Below are 21151 nucleotides of genomic sequence, written 5' to 3'. Positions count from 1 at the left end.
CTTGTATGATATCAATATAAACTACTTCTACCATCTGCACGAACAGTTCGACGAGTTTGCAGCAGCATGGACTTCGGAGACCATGGCTGCGGTTACCCTTGACACTGCATCACAGACAGGAGCGCCTGCGATGGTGTACTCAACCAAGAACCTGGGTGCACGAATGGCAAAACGTCATTTTTTGGATGAATCCAGGTTCTGTTTACAGCATCATGATGGTCGAATCCGTGTTTGGCGACATCGCGGTGAATAAACACTGGAAGCGTGTATTCGTCATCGCCATACTGGCGTATCACCCGGCGTGATGGTATTGGGTGCCAGTGGTTACACGTCTGGGTGATCTCTTGTTCGCATTGACGGCACTTTGAACAGTGGACGTTTTATTTCGGATATGTTACGACCCGTGGCTCTTCTCTTCACTCGATCCCTGCGAAACCCTACATTTCAGCAGGATAATGCACGACCGCATGTTGTAGGTCCTGCACGGGCCTTTCTGGATACAGAAAACGTTCGACTGCTACCCTGGCTAGGACATTCTCCAGATCTCTCACCAATTGAAAATGTCTGGTCAATGGTGGCCGAGCAACTGGCTCGTCACAATATGCCAGTCACTACTCTTGATGAACTGTGGTATCGTGTTGAAGGTGCATGGGCAGCTGTACCTGTACACGCCATCCAAGCTCTGTTTGATACAATGCCCAGGCGTGTCAAGGCCGTTATTACGGCCAGAGGTGGTTCGATGCTGATTTCTCAGGATCTATGCACCCAAATTGCGTGAAAATGTGATCACATGTCAGTTCTAGTATAATATATTTTTCCAATGAATACCCGTTTATCATCTGCATTTCCTCTTGGTGTAGCAATTTTAATGGCCAGTAGTGTACCTAGCAAAACCTCTAGAACGTAGGGCAAGGAGTAAGTTACTGTCAGCTGTTTCGTGATGGGTGATGCAGAATCGACAGCAAACCAACATCGACAACAATAGTTCAGGTATAAATACCAACGTCGCAAGCCAAAGATGAGTTTTTTTCTTTTTTGAGCCATCAGTCTTCTAACCGTTTTGATGCGGCCAGCCATGAATTCCTCTGCTATGCCAACCTTTTCGTCTCAGAATAGCACTTGCAACCTACGTCTTAAATTATTTGATTTATCTGTTTAATCTCTGGCTTCCCCAACAGCTTTTGCCGTCTACAGCTCCCCTATCACCATGGAAGTTATTCCCTGAGGTTTAAACACATGACCTAGCATCATGTCCTTTCTTCTCTTCAGTGTTTTCCATATATTCCTTTCCTCACCGATTCTGCGGAAAACCTCTTCATTGCATACCTTATCAGTCCAACTAATTTTCATAATGCTCCTGTAACAACACATTTCAAATGCTTCGAGTTTCTTCTGTTCCGGTTTTCCCACAGTCGGTGTTTCACTGCCATAGAATGCTGTGCTCCAAATGTCCGTTTTCAGAAATATCTTCCTGAAATTAAGGGCTACTTTAGTAAACTTCCCTTGGACATAAATGACCTTTTCGCCGGTGCAATTGCGCTTTCGATGTCCTCCTTGCTCCGTCCGTCATGGGTTATTTTGCTCCCTAGATAGCAGAATTCGTTAAAATCATCTACTTCGTGACCACCAATCCTGATGCTGAGTTCCCCACTGTTCTCATTTCTACTTCTACTCATTACTTTCGTCTTTCTTCGATTTACTCTCAATTCATATTCTGTACACAATAGACTGTCCCTTCCATTCAGCAGATCCTGCCATTCTTCTTCACTTTTACTGAGGATTGCAATGTCACCAGTGCATCTCGTCATTGATATTCTTTCCCCTTGAATTGTAATTCCACTCTTGAACCTTTCTTTTATTTCCTCCATTGTTCCTTCGATGTACAGATTGAACAGTAGGGGCGAAAGATTACACCCCTGTCTTACACGATTTTTAAACCGAACACTTCGTTTTTACTCTTCCACTTTTATTGTTCCCTTTTGGCTCTTTGAAACGTTCCCTTTGAACAATTATACAGGACTGTGCTTAAACTGACACACAATAATTTTTTAGCGCAACGCAATCTGACTTTCAGTAATCCCAACAAGAGAATGGATCTGACTAAATTAACCTATACGTTTCTCAAATCACTTACCTCACAAAAATCTTCGTTACTCGAACTACTGCAATACAGCGAGCGCCACTACTGTCAGCTAAATAAAAGATTCAAACTACGGAAGGCACTAACTACAGATAGGCATAGTTAGCAAATGAAAGATTTTAATAGAGAACAAACAATGTATTTGCCTTAATAGTCATAATATATATAGCAGCTCATGACATCCATTCTTACAAATGTACTGTTTCTGATGTCTGATGGATACACCTCCAGATTATCCATTCTCAAAAATCCGCCATCTCACTTCCCACATCCACCACTGCTGGCGGCTCACCTCCAACTGCGCAACGCTACGCGCTGTTAACATCCAGCTGCCCAACACTACAATGGCGAGTATTACAACAATGCAAAGCAGCCACAGACTGCACACAGCACAGCCAGTGATTTTCATACAGAGCGCTACGTGGCGTTACCAATATAAAAACCTAAACAGCCTACTTACATCTTATATATATTGTGTATTACGCGTCATCCCTGGAAAATATTTGTGCTTACTTCTTCCATTGATCAACTGAAGTATTTCTTCTGTTAGTCATGGGTTCTTAGCTGTTGCCGGCTGGTGTGGCCGGGCGGTTCTAGGCGCTTCGGTCTGGAACCGCGCTGCTGCTACGGTCGCAGGTTCGAATTCTGCCTCGGGCATGGATGTGTGTGATGTTCTTAGGTTAGTTAGGTTTAAGTAGTTCTAAGTTCTAGGGGACTGATGACCTCAGATGTTAAGTCCCATAGTGCTCAGAGCCATTTGAACCATTTTTTTCTTAGCTGTTAATTTTTTTGTGCCTACGATTTTCTTTCCAACTTCTATGACTGCTCTTTTTAGAGATGTCCATTCCTCTTCAACTGAACTGCCTACTAAGCTGTTCCTTATCGCAGAATCTACAGCCGGAGAGAACTTCAAGCGTATCTCGTCATTTCTTAGAATTTCCGTATATCACTTCCTTGCTCATTGATTCTTCCTGAAGATTCTCTTAAGTTTCAGCCTACTTTTCATTACTACTAAATTGCGATCTGAGCCTACATCTGGTCCTGTTTACGCCTTACAATCCAGTATCTGATTCCGGAATCTCTGTCTAACCATAAGGTAATCTAACTGAAATCTTCCCGTGTCTCCTGGCCTTTTAAAGTAAACATCCTCCTCTTGTGATTCTTGAACAGAGTCGCTATTACTAGCTGTAATGTATGCAGAACTTAGGCTTTCTCCTATCTCAGTTATAATAGCAAGACCATATTCTCCCGCAAGACTTTCTTCCACTCCTATCATTACATCCGCATTCCAATCTCCCATGACCGTTAGATTTTCATCTCCCTTTACATACTAAATTACCCGCTTAGGATCCTCGTACACTTTCTCTACCTCTTCATAGCACACATGGTGTGGGGGTAACGGCTCTGATTAGAAATCAGAACGTCTTCGGTCTCGGTTTCGAAATCCAGCACCACTTAAATTTTGAATAAAAATCATGAATAATGGCGGCCGAAGACTTAACGCATAAGAAGTCGCCATCATTCGCCAGCGGTCTTGTCAAATATGGCAAAGGAGTGGACAGGCTCGGGGCACTCTCCTGTTCTTGGGGTGGAAAACTGCCCCTCGGAAGAATCAGCTACGACCAGCGGCATGAGGAAGCAGAAGGCAACGGGAACCACTGGGTTATAGACACAAAACGTATATCCACAGGGCATGTGGCCTGTAATTGAGAAGGTGTGGTGATGATCTCTTCGTTGGCAAAAGATTCCGGACTGGCCCACCATTCGGATCTCCGGGACGGGCTGCCAAAGGGCAGGTGACGATGAGAGAAAAAGATTGAACAACCAACGAAAGAATAACGTTCTACGGGTCAGGGGTGGAATGTCTGAAGTCTGAACGTGGCAGGCGAACTAGAAAATCTGGAAAGGGAAATTCTAAGGTTCAGTCTAGATACGCTGGGGTCGAGGAAGTGAAATAAGAGAAGCATTTCTGATCAAATGAGTATAGGGTAATATCAACAGCAGCAAAATATTGTATAACAGGAGTAGGATTCGTTCTGAACAGGAAAGTAGGGCAGAAAGTGAGTTACTGTCAGTAATTCAGTGACAGGGTTGTTCTTATCAAATTCGACAGCAAACCAACACAGACAACGATAGTTCAGGTATACATGTCGACTTCGCAAGCTGAAGAAGAGAGACGAAAAATATATGAGGATACTGAAAAGGTAATGTAGTATGTAAAGGGAGGTGAAAGTCTAATAGTCATGGGGGACTGGTATGCGGTTCTGGGGGAAGGAGAAGAAGAAAGGGTTACAGGCGAATATAGGCTCGGTGCGAGGAATGAGAGAGGAGAAAGACTAATTAAGTTCTACAGTAAATTACAGCAACTACTAGCGAATACTCTGTTCAGTTATCACAAGAGGAGGTGATATACTTCAAAAACGCCAGGAGATAAGATAAGATTTAAGTTAGATTACCTTATGGTTAGGCAGAGATTCCAAATTAGATACTGATTGTAAGGCATACCCAGGAACATATATAGTAGTGACGAAGAGTAGGCCGAAATTTGAGAGAATAGTCAGGAAGAAACAATGCGCAAAGAAGTGAGATACGAAAGTATCAAGGAATGAAGAAGTATGCTTGAAGTTCTCAAAGGCTATATACACTGCGATTAGGAATAGCTCAGTAGGCAGTTCAGCTGAAGAGGAATGGATATCTCTAAAAATAGCAGTCACAGAAGTTGGAAAGAAAATCATAGGCACAAAGAAGGTAACAGCGAAGAAACCAATGGGTAACAGAAAAAAATACTTCAGTTGATCAATGAGAGAAGGAAGTACAAAAATGTTCAGGGAAATTCAGGAATACAGAAATACAAGTAATTTAGGAATCAAATAAATTGAAAGTACAGGGAAGCACAGGCGAAATGGCTGCTTGAAAAATGTGAAGAAATCAGAACGAAATGATTGTCGGAAGGGCTCACTCAGCATATAGGGAAGTCAAAACAATCTTCGGTGAAATTAAAAGCAAGGATGGTAACATTAAGAGAGGAATGGGAATTACACCGTTAAATGCAGGGAAGAGAGCAGATAGGTGGAAAAAGTACGTTGAAGGCCTCTATAAGGGAGAACACTTGTCTGAGGGAGTGATAAAAGAAGGAACAGGAGTCGATATGGAGGAGATTCGGAGTCCAGTATTAGAATTTAAATGAGAAGGCAGAAGGGGTAAATAATATTCCATGAGAATTTCTAAAGTCATTGGGAGAAATGGGAACCAAACGACTATTCACTTTTGTGTGTGGAATGTGTCTGGCGATATACCATCTGACGTTTGGAAAACATCGACACGCAATTCCGAAGATCGCAAGAGCCGACAATTGCGAAAATTACGTACTTACATGGATATGGTGTCTGTTCTTTCAGACATATAAGTATATAGTTCTGGCAATCCTGGCCATGATCCTCTTATTCTTCTTCTTCTGTGCGGATGCACACATATTTCCCGAACTCTTACGGGACTTGGCGAGGATGTCTTCCACGAGTAATGAGTGTGTTGGGGTGGGTCACTACGAATGTAGTGTGTGGACATACAGGGTGAGAATGTGGGTCTCGCGTGAGGCGTACGCGAGATACTCCCTGCAGTCGCACTGTCCTCTGTGCCCTCGGTGGCTGAGATGGATAGAGCGTTTGCCATGTAAGCACGAAATACCGGGTTCGAGTCCCGATCGGGGCACACATTTTCACCTGTCCCCGTTAATATACAGGGTGATCAAAAAGTCAGTATAAATTTGAAAACTGAATAAATCACGGAATAATGTAGATAGAGAGGTGCAAATTGACACACATGCTTGGAATGACATGGGGTTTTATTATCACCAAAAAAATACAAATTAGCGCCAAAAAATGTCCGACTGATGGCGCTTCTTCTGATCAGAATAGCAATAATTAGCATAAGAAAGTAAGACAAAGCAAAGATGATGCTCAATATGTCCACCGTCATTCCACAACAATAGTTGTAGTCGAGGAATAATGTTGTGAACAGCACTGTAAAGCATGTCCGGAGTTATGGTGAGGCATTGGCGTCGGATGTTGTCTTTCAGCTTCCCTAGAGATGTCGGTCGATCACGATACACTTGCGACTTCAGGTAACCCCAAAGCCAATAATCGCACGGACTGAGGTCTGGGGACCTGGGAGGCCAAGCACGACGAAAGTGTCGGCTAAGCTCACGATCATCACCAAACGGCGCGCGCAAGAGACCTTTCACGCGTCTAGCAATATGCTATGGAGCGCCATCCTGCATAAACATCGTACGTTCCAGCAGGTGTTTATCAGCCAGGCTGGGGATGATGCGATTCTGTAACATACCGGCGTACCTCTCATCCGTCACGGTAGCAGTTACAAAACCAGAATCACGCATTTCCTCGAAGAAAAAAGGCCCGATAACGATAAATGTGATAAATACAACCTATACCGTGACTTTCTCGACGTGCAATGGAGTTTCCACGACAGTTCTAGGATTTTCGGTAGCCCAAATTCTGCAGTTGTGGGCGTTGACAGACCCTCGGAACGTGAAATGAGCTTCGTCGGTCCACAACACGTTACTCAACCAATCGTCATCTTCCGCCGTCTTTTGAAACCCCCACACCGCAAATGCCCTCCGCTTCACCAAATCGCCAGGTAACAGTTCATGATGCCGATGGATTTAGTACGGATAGCATCGGAGGGTACGCGTAAGTGCAACCAAACAGTGGTGTATGGAATGCCGGTGCGACGTGCGACTGCACGAGCGCTGACTTCCCCGTGCATAGACGATCCCGCTACAGTCTCCATTTCGTCCTGAACTGTCTCAGCAGCATTACGCCTTGTGCTCGGTCGCCCACTACGGGGCCTATTGTCTAAACAACCCGTGGCTTCGATCTTCGAAATCATTCTCGCCACAGCTGCGATTGTCAACGGACCTTTACCCGTTCGAATCCCCTTCCTATGGCGATAGGATCGTAACGCTGAACTAGCACAGTCCCCATTCTGATAATACAGCTTCACTAAAAGTGCCTTTTCAGGTAATGTCAACATGCTGCGACTGCTGGCGCATCTGATTCTCTCTCTCTTTTTTCTTCTTTATTGTATTTCAATTCCCCATCGGGGCGGGCTGGCAGCAGCATATGCGCTGCTCTTCAGCCGAAAGACATAGAACAAAACAATAGAAGACATTTAAAAACAGCAAAGGAGAGAAGAAGGCGAACATAGATATACAAAAGGGAGAACATCATGGAAGGCAATATACAAAAAAACGGGGTGACTGTAAAATGGAGATAAAAAAAAAAAACTGTTTAAAAGTAGCACACACAAAAAGCCACACTCTGCGACGATTAAAAGAACACAAGGCACAGTATGACTGGAGCATGAAGGTGTTGACGGATGGCATAGCACACTGACGGCGAACCTCAAGGCAGCACACAATTAAAATCACACCTCTGGACGCACACGAGAAATAGCACGAAACACAACACTGACGTGGCACACTGATGATGATCAATACAGAGGATCTGCCAGGTTCAAGGAGATGAGGGAGACCTGAAGAAGGGAGGGAGGGGAAGAGATGGGGGAGGGGAATGGGGGTCGCTCGGAAGAGGGCCAGGTAGGGAGGGATGTGGGAAGGAGAGAGGCAAGTATGGGGTGCAGGGTCTCAGGGGAGGGGGGGATGGAGGAGAATCCGCTCTGGGGGAAGGAGGAAAGAGGAGAAGGGGGCCCTGGGGAGGGGGGGGGGAACAAGGCCGGGTTATAGTTGGAAGGAAGGGTATATGTCACGGCGAAGTTCGTCATCTGGGAGGGGGAGGCGTTGGAAATTGCCCTGATGAAGGAGAAGGAGGGTGTGGAGGTGGAGAGAGGGAGGGATACAGCGATAGAGGCGCGGCAACGGGCGAGGGGTGGAGAGGAAGGAGGAAACCAGAGGGTGGGGGGGATCAAGCCTGCGAACAATGTAAAGGATGCGGAGATGTTGGAGGAACAAGAGGAGGTGGGGGAAGGGGATCAGTTCATACAGGAGCCGTGTGGGGGAAGGAAGGCGGATACGGAAGGCAAGGCGGAGCGCATGGCGTTCAAGGATTTGGAGAGCCTTGTAAAAGCGGGTGGGGGCGGAGATCCAGCCGACGCTGGCATAACAGAGGATAGGACGGATGAGGGATTTGTAGGTGTGGAGGATGGTAGAAGGATGCAATCCCCATGTCCGGCCGGACAGGAGTTTCAGCAGGCGGAGGCGGGAATGGGCTTTCTGCTGGATGGTCAGGAGATGAGGGGTCCAGGTGAGGTGTCGGTCAAGGGTGAGGCCAAGGTATTTCAGGGTGGGGGTGAGTTGGATAGGACGACCATAAAGGGTGAGGTAGAAATCTTGGAGGCGAAAGGAGCGAGTGGTACGGCCTATGATGATTGCCTGGGTTTTGGAGGGGTTCAGACGGAGGAGCCACTGGTTACACCAAGTGGTGAAATGGTTAAGGTGGGTTTGGAGGGTACGTTGAGACCGTTGAAGGGTAGGATAGAGAGCCAGGAAGGCGGTGTCATCAGCATATTGGAGAAGGTGAACTGGTGGGGGTGGCTTGGGCATATCAGCTGTATACAAGAGATAAAGGAGAGGGGAGAGGACAGAACCCTGGGGGACGCCAGCCGTGGGATAAAAGAGACTGGAGTTGGTGTTGTGGAGGGTGACATAGGAAGGACGGTGCGAGAGGAAGGAAGCGACCAGACGGACAAAATTGATAGGCAGGGCGTAGGTTTGGAGTTTAAAGAGGAGACCGGGATGCCATACACGGTCATAGGCATTTTGGAGGTCAAGGGAAACAAAAATGGCGGAGCGACGGGAGTTGAGCTGGAGGGACAGAAGGTGAACAAGGTTGAGGAGTTGGTCGTCAGCAGAGAAGGAGGGTCGGAAGCCACACTGGGTAAGGGGGAGGAGGTGGTGTTGAGCAAGGTGCCGATGGATACGGTGGGAGAGGATGGATTCAAGGACCTTACTGAAGACGGAGGTGAGGCAGATGGGACGATAGGAAGAGGCGGCAGAAGGGGGTTTGTTGGGTTTGAGGAAGAGGAGGACGCGGGAGGTCTTCCACAGGTCAGGGTAGAAGCCAGTAGAGAGGATGACATTATAGAGATGGGCGAGGACAGTTAGGAAGGAATAGGGGCTTTCTCGAAGGTGACGGTAGGTGACACAGTCGTGACCAGGGGCCGTGTTGCGTTTGGACTGGAGGAGAAGCTTAATGGCTTGTGCTGTGATGGGAGTGTTGACGTCGGAGGGGGGCAACTGCCCCAAGTACTGGAGACTAGGAGCAAGTGGAGCGCCTGAGGTATCAGCACGTTCCATGACGGTGGGGAAAAGAGAATAATCAAAGTGGGGATCATCGGGGATGGAGAAGACCTCGGAAAGGTGGGAAGCGAAGTGGTTGGCCTTACTGAGGTTGTCTGGAAGGGGGCGATCATCATGGAGAAGGGGGTAGTGGGGAGCGGAAAGGGAACCAGTAAGACGATGGAAGGCAGACCAGTACTTGGAGGAGTTGATAGGGAGGGTGGCATTGAGTCGGGTGCAGGTCTGGCGCCAGTCCCGGCGTTTCGTTGCTGTAATAAGGTTCCGTACGTGTCGCTGTATTTGCCGGTGGCGTTGGAGTGTATCCCTGTCACGAGTGCGGAGGAAGGAGCGATAGAGGCGACGGGATTCACGGAGGAGGAGGACAGCCCGCGGAGGGAGAGTGGGACGGTGTGGGTGGATGGTTTTAGTAGGAACATGGGCCTCCACGGCGTCAGTAATTACCGTCTGAAGGAAGGACGAGGCGCGGATGATGTCGTCAGGATGGCGATAGGTAAGAGGGTGGCTTTCGACCTGGGTGGAGATGGAGTCCCGGTAGGCATCCCAGTTGGCACGGTGATAGTCATGGACGACCTTGGGAGGGGGTGCAGGTTGCGGAGCTGGAGGGGGGCGGTTTGCAGACGTTATGGTGAGAAGGACAGGGAGGTGATCGCTACCTGTGGGGTCAAGGACGGCGACAGTGATACGCCCAAGGAGGTTGGCGGAGGCAATGACAACATCGGGGGTGGTGTTACTTTCGGGTCGGGTGTGCTGGGGAATGGGAACAAGGTCACCCTGGATTGTGGAGAGGAACTGATGCCACCGCCGAAGGGCAGCAGGAGTGCGGCTATGGACGTTGAGGTCGGCGGCAATCACATAGGTGGAGAAGGTGTGGTCAATGTGTGAGATGAAGTCATAAGGAAGAGGAGCAGTGGAGCGGACATAGATGGTGGCACAGGTAATGGTGAGGGAGGGGAAGAAGACGCTAAGGATAAGGTGTTCAGTGGGGTCATTGAGGAGAGGTTGTGGCCGGACGGGGATATGCTTAAGGTGGCCAATCGCGACTCCACCCTGCGCACGAGGACCAGGAGCATCAGTGCGGTGGAGGATATAGGGGGAGGTGCGGATAGAATGGTGGGGCTGGAGAAAGGTTTCGTTCAAGAGGAAGGTGTCGACCTGGTGGTGGGAGAGGGTGTGCATGAGGAGGTATTTGTTGGAGCGGAAGGAGCGAATGTTCTGGAAGAGGATGCGAGACTCGTGCCGCGCCATGACGGGAAGGAGGGGGGGAAGAGAGGGAAGGGAAGAGACTTAAACTAGGGTGTCGAGGCGGGTGAAGGTGAAGTGGGCTTGGTTGTGGGAGTAAGTGGCGAAGGTGTTCAGGTGGAAAACAGAGCGAGCAGCAAGGGATATTTGTTGGAAGGTGTGCGGGCGCTGGAAAGGGTTTCTCTCTCTCATTACAGCTCCTTTTATACACGATTGTCATGCGCAGTCACTGACGTTTTGCTGTCCAGCGCCATCTGTCGGACATTTTGTGATATTTGTTTTTTCTTTTGTTCTAATAAAACCCCATGTCATTCCAAGCATGTATGTCAATTTTTACCCCTCTACATTATTCCGTGGTTTATCAAGTTTTCAAATTTATACTGACATTTTGATCACCCGGTATATCAACGCACGTCAGCAGCTGAAGGTAATAAATTAATTCTAATTGCGAAAATTATCGCACAGTCATCTTAACAGTTGATACACCCTAGTTGCTGACAAGAATAATACATAGAAGAATGGAAAAGAAAATTGAGCAGCTGCTACTTGACGATAAGTTTGGCTAAAGGGCAAGTGCGTCCGTCGGCATTAAGGTCTTCGAAAGTGTTGAAATACATCCGTAGTGTTTTAGGTCTACGTTGCTGTTCATCGTTTTGGCTATTACATGGATTAGTCAAGTTACTGGAGAGAGTAATTCGTAGCCAAGATTTGTGTTTAGGCTCGGCTCACCGTTCCTATTGGATTTTAGAACATATATTGTGTTCGAACATTATGAATTACCTCGAAGGAAACGGTCTATTGACACACAGTCAACATGGGTTTAGAAAACATCGTTCCTGTGAAACACAACTAGCCCTTTATTCACATTAAGTGCTGAGTGCTAATGACAAGGGATTTCAGATCGATGCCGTATTTCTGGATTTCCGGAAGGCTTTTGACACGACCACACAAGCTGCTCGTAGTAAAATTTCGTGCTTATGGAATATCGTCTCAGTTATGTGACTGGATTTGTAATTTCCTGTCAGAGAGGTCACAGTTCGTAGTAACTGACGGAAAGTCATCGAGTAAAACAGAAGTGATTTCAGGCGTTCCCCAAGGTAGTGTCATAGGCCCTTTGCTGCTCCTTAACTATATAAACTTTTTGGGAGAAAATCTGAGCAGCCATCTTCGGTTGTTTGCAGATGACGCTGTCGTTTATCCACTAATAAAGTGATCAGAACATCAAAACAAACTGCAAAACGATTTAGAGAAGATAATTGAATGGTGCGAATAGAGGCATTGACACTAAATAACGAAAAGTGTGAGGTCATCCACAGGAGTGCTAAAAGGAACTCAAACTTCGGTTACACTATAAATCAGTGTAATCTAAAAGCAACGAACAACTTAAATTGGAAAGAACACACAGAAAATGTTGTGGGGAAGGCTACCCAAAGATTCCGTTTTATTGGCAGGACACTTAGAAAATGTAACAGACCTACTAAGGAGACTGCCTACACTACGACTTCTTTTAGAATACTGCTGCGCGGTGTGGGATCTTTACCAGGTAGAACTAACTGAGCACATCGAAAAAGTTCAAAGAAAGGCAGCACGTTTTGTATTATCGCGAAATATGGGAGAGAGTGTCACAGAAATGATACAGGATTTGGGCTCGAAATCATTAAAGGAAAGGCGTTTTTCGTCGCGACGGAGTCTTCTCACGAAATTCCTATCACCAATTTTCTCCTCCGAATGCGAAAATATTTTGTTGGCGCCGACCTACATAGGGCGGAACGATCACCACGATAAAACAAGAGAAATCAGAGGTCGTGCGGAAAGATATAGGTGTCCATTCTTTCCGCGCGCTGTACGAGATTGGAGTAATAGAGAATTGTGAACGTGGTTCGATGAACTCTCTGCCAGGCACTTAAATGTGATTCGCAGAGTATCCATGTAGATGTAGATGTAGATTGTCTTTCCTCAACGTTACCGGCCGGGTTCGGTTAAGTGGTGCATAGGGTCGTTGTAACGTTTATTTCTACCTTAAGAAGACAACGCCGATGGGTAACGCCGGCGATTAGAAGCTATGTGGTGTTGCGACGGTGCTGGACTAGAAGAACCAAGACAGTGCGTTGGTTCCGCAGCTTCTTGGTCGTGTTTTCCATCGTACTACAGGCCGGCAACGACTGTGAATTGTTAGCGTTGTTGAACTGTGTGATTTACTTGTTTTATTTTGTGGTGCGGCCGTTGTGAGTTATGGCAAGGACTGACTCTGACAACAGCTGTGCTTGATGACCTTGTTGCTAAGGGAAACTACAAAATCGTGTTCACCGTGGTAAAGTGATGGAAACGACCGTTACGGAGTAGCTACTACCACTCTAGAGGTTCTGCGTTTGATTCTTGTTGTTTTGGTGTCGTAAGGCTGTTGTGGAATGTTGTTAGGATTGCCTCCAGCGGCAATGTTAGTGGTAAAAGTTTCATTAATTACAAATGAGTTTTAGCAAATGGACCAGTCGTAGTATGCTGACTGGAAGGGTCTTTATGCAGCAGTGATACCATCCTTGGCTGTGGCGATTCTAGATCGTCTGTATCTGGTTGTTGCTATTGATGTTACTCAAAAGGGGAGGTACTGATTGTCGCAGGGGTAAGGAGTGTTTTTTAAAAACTGAGGCTTGGATTGTGGAAATTTGAGATTTCCATGTGCTTTGTTGTGTGGTCACAATGTCCTGGCAGTGCAGGGAATAGCATGGTCAGGGCTTTTATGGTATTTGAATTGATTCTAAAGTTTTTCTTAATAAAGTGTATATGTTGCCCTTTGGAGCGGTTGTATTGCGGGGTGTATTCTCTGAAGTAGCGTGCTTCGCTACTGTAGAATAGCAAAGTGGTGCACAAGTATTCTTTGAAGTAGCGTACTTCGCTTCTGCCGGATAGCAAAGTGGTGCATCACCATAGTTCGTAAATTTTAAGTAAGAGTGCTTGACTGCAGCTGATGGACTGGATGCGGTGGTACAGGCTTATTTAATATTGTTTTGCGCAGCGCCTTAGTGCCCACAGGATTACGGCTTGGCCGGTGCATGGCCTCGCTTGCGTGGCTACGCCGCGTTAATGTTAAGGATTCCTCATTGTGGTTGCGGCCCTGTGAGCGTATAGCGCATCTGGGGTGACAGTAACTTGAATGTAGTGGTCATTGAGATTGGCCAGTGTTAAGTTTAGTGTTTCAGGTTTTAAAAGCCTTGTTGCTAAGCCGTGTTAGGCTATTCTATGTGAATATACTCTCAGTAATCGTGCGCTTGGCCAATATAGAGTTTTTTTTAGCTTAGTAAGTTTTAAAAGCCTTGTTGCTAAAGCTGGGCCCTCTTAGCTTAACTTAGTAATCATCACTTGGCCACCACGCAGTTTAACTGGTAAGAACCTTGTTGCTAAGCTCGATTCAGTTTTGCCTGCCATTTGTCTTTGATGGTTAAATTATTACCCTACTGTTGAAGTTACCTACCGCCCTTTCTTGTTCTTTTTTTTTCCTTATCGTGAGGCTAAGTAATCGAACTTCAGGCATGGGCTACCCCTATTAAAGATAAAACGAGCCAATATAAATGTAACTGTACATTGGATGCTTAAGCTCTTAACCCCTCCGCTAATTTTGCGCTACGTCACTTCCAGGACGAAGATAGTGATTGCCTTCTTAGTTTCAGGGATCCTGCTGCAGCGTGTTGAACGTTTGGCATGGATTCATGGCTCACCACACGATCTTGCGGGATATCTTCCAGAGCTCCAGAAGGACCGAGACGGCGTTCGTTTCCTGTCATCATACAGCGGGCCACGGGTGTTGAACATCTGGGAGAGCTTGATTTTTAATTGCTGAAAACCATTAAAGGAAATTAAAAAGACTGATTCGATTCCACCTCGACACTTAATGATCTAGCCTCCAGTCCTACGAAATCGGGAAGAAGAGCAAATCGAAAAACGACGAAAGTAATGAGAAGCAGAAATGAGAATAGCGAGGCATTCAACATCAGAATTGGTGAGCACGAAGTAGATGGTGTTAACGAATTCTACTATCCTGGGAGTAAAATAACCCATGACGGACGGAGCAAGCAGGACATCAAAAGCAGACCAGCAATGGCGAAAAGGACATTCCTGGCCAAGCGTGGACTACGTATCATACATACATAGGCGTTAATTTGAGGAGCCTCTGGTGAAGTTCTTACTGTACTGACAGTGTGACTACAAACATCTTGGTCTACCCTTTTCCAAGGGCACACTTATTCGGTTTTGGTTTACCAGTCTTGACAGTTGGTATCCTTGTGTACTCTGTCGTATAAGTGAGCCAAATTAGTCTTTGGTACGACTGGCGAACGAGTGTCACACACTGAAATCTACCATGATTTCAGGGCTCTGGTAGAGAATAAATTGCGATCCGTCTGCCTGATCGCTAGACCGCCACATACGTACATCTCGCCAGCTGCAAGTTACATCGCTGCACGAAGCAAACAGGGTAACGTACTGCTGCTCCGGCCTTGTCAGGGTTGTACAAATCACAATCGCCACTTGTTCTCAGCTACACCTACATAGACTTCTGTGGATTATCGATCAAAGTTTGCTCAGCGTCAGACCAATTCAGATTGCGTTATCCACATTTTTACGGCCAGAGTACTTGACTCACTTTTGCCACCCGGGATCCTTGTCCATTGTGGTCTTAATCCACCTGTAAGTTATTTACGATATTCAATCATAACGTAGTCTGCATAAATTGTCAGTCTTTGTTTTTGGGAAAATAAATGTTGTCGGTAGACTAGGTTTTGCATACATTATCAATCATTTTTATATAACCCCCAAAAACGTTAACTTTCATTGTGGGGTCCCCTGCCAGTATCTCGGATTGATGGCACCTGTGACAGTCAGATAGCGTTGCCTAGCGTAGTATTCAATTTGACGTTCCTCGCGCAGAATTTTGAATTGATGGCACCTTGGGTGACCGTCAGATCGTAGATAGTGTTGCATAGTGACGTTTGTGTTCCCCATGTTTAATGTGGTACACTCGGCAGAATAAACTCGCGTTGCTGGCGCTTAGACATAGTACTAATACTTAATTATTGTATGTGCGTATTTTCATGTTTTGGCTGTGACTCCTGTGTGGCTTGATTGTTTCTGACAGCGAACGGCGTAGTGCTGATTTGTTAGGATCGAGATTTTTGTTTTCCAGCATAGACACGGGTGCTGCTATTTGAATTCATTGTCAGGAACTAGGAATCGGTAGCTCACGGGAGCGTAATTTAGAGTAGAATCTGTGTGGCATAGGAATGTGTAGCGTTTAAATTCGTGTGGGTCAGAATTAGAGTGCATGCTTACAAGAAGCAAGGCGAGTTTGCTACAGAATAACGGAAGTAATTGTAGCACAGAATTGTATGGTAGTGAAACAGGGGCTGTGAGAATGCCAGAACAGAGAGAATTTAAGCACTTGAGATGTGGTACTATAGACGAATGTTGAAAATTAGGACTGACAAGGTACGGAATGATGAGCTTCCGCGCAGAATCGAATAGGAGAGGAATATGTGTGAAAAGGCTGAAAAGAAGGGCGGGATGACAAGACATCTGCTAAGACGTCAGGAAATGACTTTCGTGGTATTAGAGGGATTTGCAGAGGAAACAGAGGTCGGAATACATCGAGGACGTAGGCTGCAACCGATAGTCTGAGCTCAAACGGGTGATACGCCAGTATGGCGAGGAAGAATACACGCTTCCAATGTGCGTTCACCGCGATGTCACCAAACACGGATGCGACCATCATGATGCTGTAAACAGAACCTGGATTCATCCGAAAAAATGACATTTTTCCATTCGTGTACCCAGGTTCGTCGTTGAATACACCATCGCAGGCGCTTCTGTCTGTGATGCAGCGTCAAGGGTAACGCCAGCCATGGTCTCCGAGCTGATAGTCCATGGTGCTGCAAACGTCGTCTAAAGGTTCGTGCAGATGGTTGTTGTCTTGCAAACGTCCCCATCTGTTGACTCAGGGATCGAGGCGTGGCTGCACGATCCGTTACAGTCATGCGGATAAGATGCCTGTCATCTCGACTGCTAGTGATACGAGGCCGTTGGGATCCAGCACGGCGTTCCGTATTACCCTCCTGAACTCACGGATTCCATATTCTGCTAACAGTCATTGGATCTCGACCAACGCTAGCAGCGATGTCGCGATACGATAAAACGCAATGGCGATAGGCTACAATCCGACATTTATCACAGTCGGTAACGTGATTGTTCGAATTCTCCTCCTTACACGAGGCATCGCAACAGCGTTTCACCAGGCAACGTCGGTCAACTGCTGTTTGCGTATGAGAAATCGGTTGGAAACTTTTCTCACGTCAGCACGTTGTAGGTGTCGCCACCGGCGCCAACCTTGCGTGAATGCTCTGAAAAGCTAATCATTTGCATATCAGAGCATCCTCTTCCTGTCGGTTAAATTTCGCGTCTGTAGCACATCATCTTTGAGGTGTAGCAATTTTAATGGCCAGTAGTGTACAATGGGGCTGCAGGCCAACGATTTCCCTAGGGAAGCAGTGTCAAAGATTGTCACGAACGTCGGCCTGTTCCTCACTGCACTGCAAACTGTCATTTTCGACCGCGAAATGCCTGGGAATCAATGCCTGAAGGAAAATGGTGGTTTCATTGTCGCAATCTCTGTCACCCCCTGACACCTCCTGGTATCGATTCCGAGCGGTAGTGTGCCTGATATGTTTTCCTCGGCGGCTCTTAAGAAAACCGCGTGATTTCAACGTTGGGTGTCGCGGTTATGACTGCCATCGCAGAGCGTCAAAAGAAGGGGGTGAAATGTGAGTAAGACAGCGTACGACGACCTTCCCGTCGTGCTAAACGTCCACGTAGGGCAGAACTGTGGTGAAATATGTTGCTAATGTGACATCAGTAACACATGTTACACCTCACTTGAACTTTGAACTCTGTTCTTTCTTTCTCATGTGTCGACACCTCGCTGTTTCACACACCTCAGAGCTCGAGGGTGAAGCGGCAGGGTGCCACGATTTTGTAACATTACAGAAGAAGACTGGAGGCACCTCTGAGCCACATTTCAAACATCTACATCGCAGTGGGAGACAAGTAAGGAATTCGAAACAATGACAAGTTGCGTAGCGCCGTCTATGCATATTTTGTGAGTTGATAGTGTGGACCAAACGCAAGAAAAAAATTTCCATTAAACATGTGCTCTAAAGCACATACCTTAAGAGGTATGAGCACTTGTTCATCTTAGCTGCTGTGCAATACATTTCTTCTACTGAAGAAGTGCCCATAGCTGTTAAGTTATGATGATGATGAGCCCATGTTTACCAGACAATTTTTTCTTCCTTTAGTCCATACTACATCCTCCCAAAACATCGAAAGCAAAGAGCTTGCAGTAGAAGGGATTTGTTTCATAGTATCGAAGATGTGTTCATAGCTTTTGAGATGTGCGTTGTAGGACCCATATTTATCACATTTTTTGCTTCGAATGATCATTCCTATCATATACCTAAATACTGAGGATTCCTTCTGGGAGACATGAGTATGTGCGTGAGTGTTCTGGTGTGTGTGTGTGTGTGTGTGTGTGTGTGTGTGAGAGAGAGAGAGAGAGAGAGAGAGAGAGAGAGAGAGAGAGAGACTGAATAGCCTCTTCAGTTAATGTGATGTTATACCTTATAGCGGCTGGACTCTCAAGATGAGTGTAAAAATGCTGACGGCGCCATAGACCAGTGGTGGTTAAACTTTTTTGCTCAAGAGCTAATATAGACATTGCGGAGCATCACCTCGGACCTTAGCATGTTGTGTGCCCTTCAATGGACTAGGTACAGTAAGGGCGCGGTAAGTTGGAAGCCATCCTTCCAGTACTGATCGTTAAAAGTCGGCACGATTCGGAAAATTTCGTAACGACTAGTCTGTTTCAGATTACAGTCATTGTCTGCGACCCCAAAGTTGTCACACTGTAATTGCCTGATAGAGCGGATGATTAATTGATTGATAATAGTAACTATAATAGTATTTAAAGGCATTATGCAAAATGAGTCACTACCACAAATTCTTGCCATATCTTTTGAATGTCATGTGTCTTCTACACGTAGTGTTGTTCTACAATGATGTTCCTTGCTAGGAAGAAGTGGCACATTTGAAGATGACCATCACTGTAATGAGCATTCACGAATCGGTGTTACCTCTGTGTCCAGGTTTATACTATGGCAGATTACTGGAGTGAGCCATTGACGCCAGTGAGTTGCCAGTACTGCAAGACAAAGAATAAAACGTTGTCCTCCTCACACCCTCCATCCCCACAGTGGCCGCGCTACTTACCCCTCTGCCCCTGCGGAAAGCGGCCAACTTTACTTAGCGCACAGCCGAATTCACAAACGTCAATTAAATTAAGCACATATTACAATATGAAAGACCCTCTAAGTATTTTTGTTTGTTACTGACAAGGAGAGGTCCCCACCTGTGAGATCGACTTTTTTAAACTATCTATACGGTGATGTTGTTTAAGATCCCAGGTATCACACGCTGCAGCCATTTACCCTGGTGGAAGCTCGTTTGCGAGTAATTGAAAAAAAAGATTCGGAAATTTGTGTAACATTGAATACCATTAGAAAAGTCGTATTAAATAGCCTGGATGCGTGGTATAATGGATAGGATAACAGCTTCAAGCGCAGGACATTGTGGGTACGAATCCTGTCAGGTGCAGTAAGATTTATTTTTAAATCTTTACCGAGTGGCTTCGATCATCGTTTCTATTCAATTAACTGATTTAGAAGTAATTCCTTCGGAGCATAATTTTAATCATATCAACTTCTTCATTTGTTTTCACTTTTCTTCCTATCATTCTTTCTCCACTTGAAATTTTTGCTCTTGTGTTTCTATTTAATTTTATGTATTAATTTCAGTTTAATGTCTTTAGTTTGATCACCCAATCCTTTCGTTCACATTACTGCGTTCGTTATATCTATTTCTTATTTTGCTTGAATTTCATTTTACTTATAAACCCGTCTTTCATTCAAACTTTCATCTGCGTTATTCTGTCCATAGTGCAATAGGTATTTAGGTTATGTATTAAATGACTGTGTAACAATTACTGTGCAAAAAAATGCGCATCTGACATCAAAAATATGCTTTTTACACCATTGCACAAATGTAAATAGATTATTTCGTCTTTTGTTTTTTAACTGATAGATCGGTATTTTCAAATAATTGTATATTATATAATAGATAAATGTAATTAAATTCATGTTCACAAAAATTCCGATTAGAAAACGCACGATACGAAGAAAAAAGAGTAAATGAAGTTTATGTTATGATGAACACTAGGTGACAAAGAAGTGGAATTAAAAATTACATTTAAATTAATTAATTCAATGAAAATAATGATCAAAAGTCATTTCAATAGATATTCAAAAACTGAAAAAACTTTCCTGAACTGACGAGTATTTAACCCGTAACCTCCTGCATGCGAAGCTGTTATCCTATCATTTACACCTCGCAGTCGGACTATAGCCTATAACGCGACTTTTTTTTAGCATTATTGAGTGTCACACAAAATTTCGAATTTTTCTCGTCAATTAATCGCAAATGAGGGCCCACCAGGGTGAATGGCTGCAGTGTGTGATACGTGGGATCTTAACCTACATAACCGTGTTGATAGTTTCAAGCCTACCGCTGTGGGCGAGAGGTTCTAGGCTCTTCAGTCTGGAACCACGCGACCACTACGGTTGCAGGTTCGAATCCTGCCTCGGGCATGGATGTGTGTGATGTCTTTAGGTTAGTTAGGTTTAAGTAGTTCTAAGTTCTACGGGACTGATGACCTCAGTTGTTAAGTCCCATAGTGCTCAGAGTCATTTGGACACTTGATAGTTTCAAAAAGTCGATCGCACCGCTGTGAACCTCTCCTTGTGAGCATGAAAATAAGAAACTGCTAAGGTTAGTTGACGGTTTAGGATTGGGCTGTTAGTTGCTAGATGCATATTGCTGTAAATACGGCTGAGAACAGCCGGCCGCACGGATACGTGATTCGGGCCACAGTTTGACGACCACTGCGATAGACTATTTACATTCTATACATTCTATGGAGGTTACTGACCTCGGTTGTACGACGGCAACAGAACACTCATGCGGACGCGGCTGCCATGGACGCCATGCGGGCAGGTGCCACCTACCTGCCACCGGCGACAGCTTCCTCATCACGCACCAACGGCACTTCCACTAGAAACAGAAGGCCACACGTCACTCACTGTGCACTGGCAGCTGACGCTGTTCAAGGCTGTACCTGCTAAAACGAAACTGTAGTTCAGCACCACTAATGGATCGATATCAACAGCTGGAGATCGATCGAAAGCCCATGTAGAGTTCTTGATGCGGAATTCAGCTGTGCCATATCTCATATAAGTCACGCAGTGTTATTCGTAGGTACCTCCAGGGTTTCAAAAGACGACCGC

The 21151-nt window shown here is 45.7% G+C and overlaps 1 protein-coding gene across 1 annotated transcript in view; it reads right to left on the bottom strand.

Annotated features, from left to right (window-relative positions):
* Positions 1 to 20887, bottom strand: part of LOC124594877 — a 307913-nt gene extending 287026 nt beyond the window's left edge. The window contains exon 1 of the mRNA XM_047133346.1: positions 20797 to 20887. Coding sequence (XP_046989302.1) covers positions 20797 to 20827 — 31 coding nt within the window. The 5' untranslated portion in view covers positions 20828 to 20887. The remainder of the gene's footprint in view (positions 1 to 20796) is intronic.
* Positions 20888 to 21151: the final 264 nt, after the last annotated feature.

Source organism: Schistocerca americana, chromosome 2 (genome assembly GCF_021461395.2).
Source record: "Schistocerca americana isolate TAMUIC-IGC-003095 chromosome 2, iqSchAmer2.1, whole genome shotgun sequence".
Classification (NCBI taxonomy): domain Eukaryota; kingdom Metazoa; phylum Arthropoda; class Insecta; order Orthoptera; family Acrididae; genus Schistocerca; species Schistocerca americana.
Note: the sequence above shows the minus strand (reverse complement) of the source record. Positions and strands in the feature narration are given on the sequence as shown.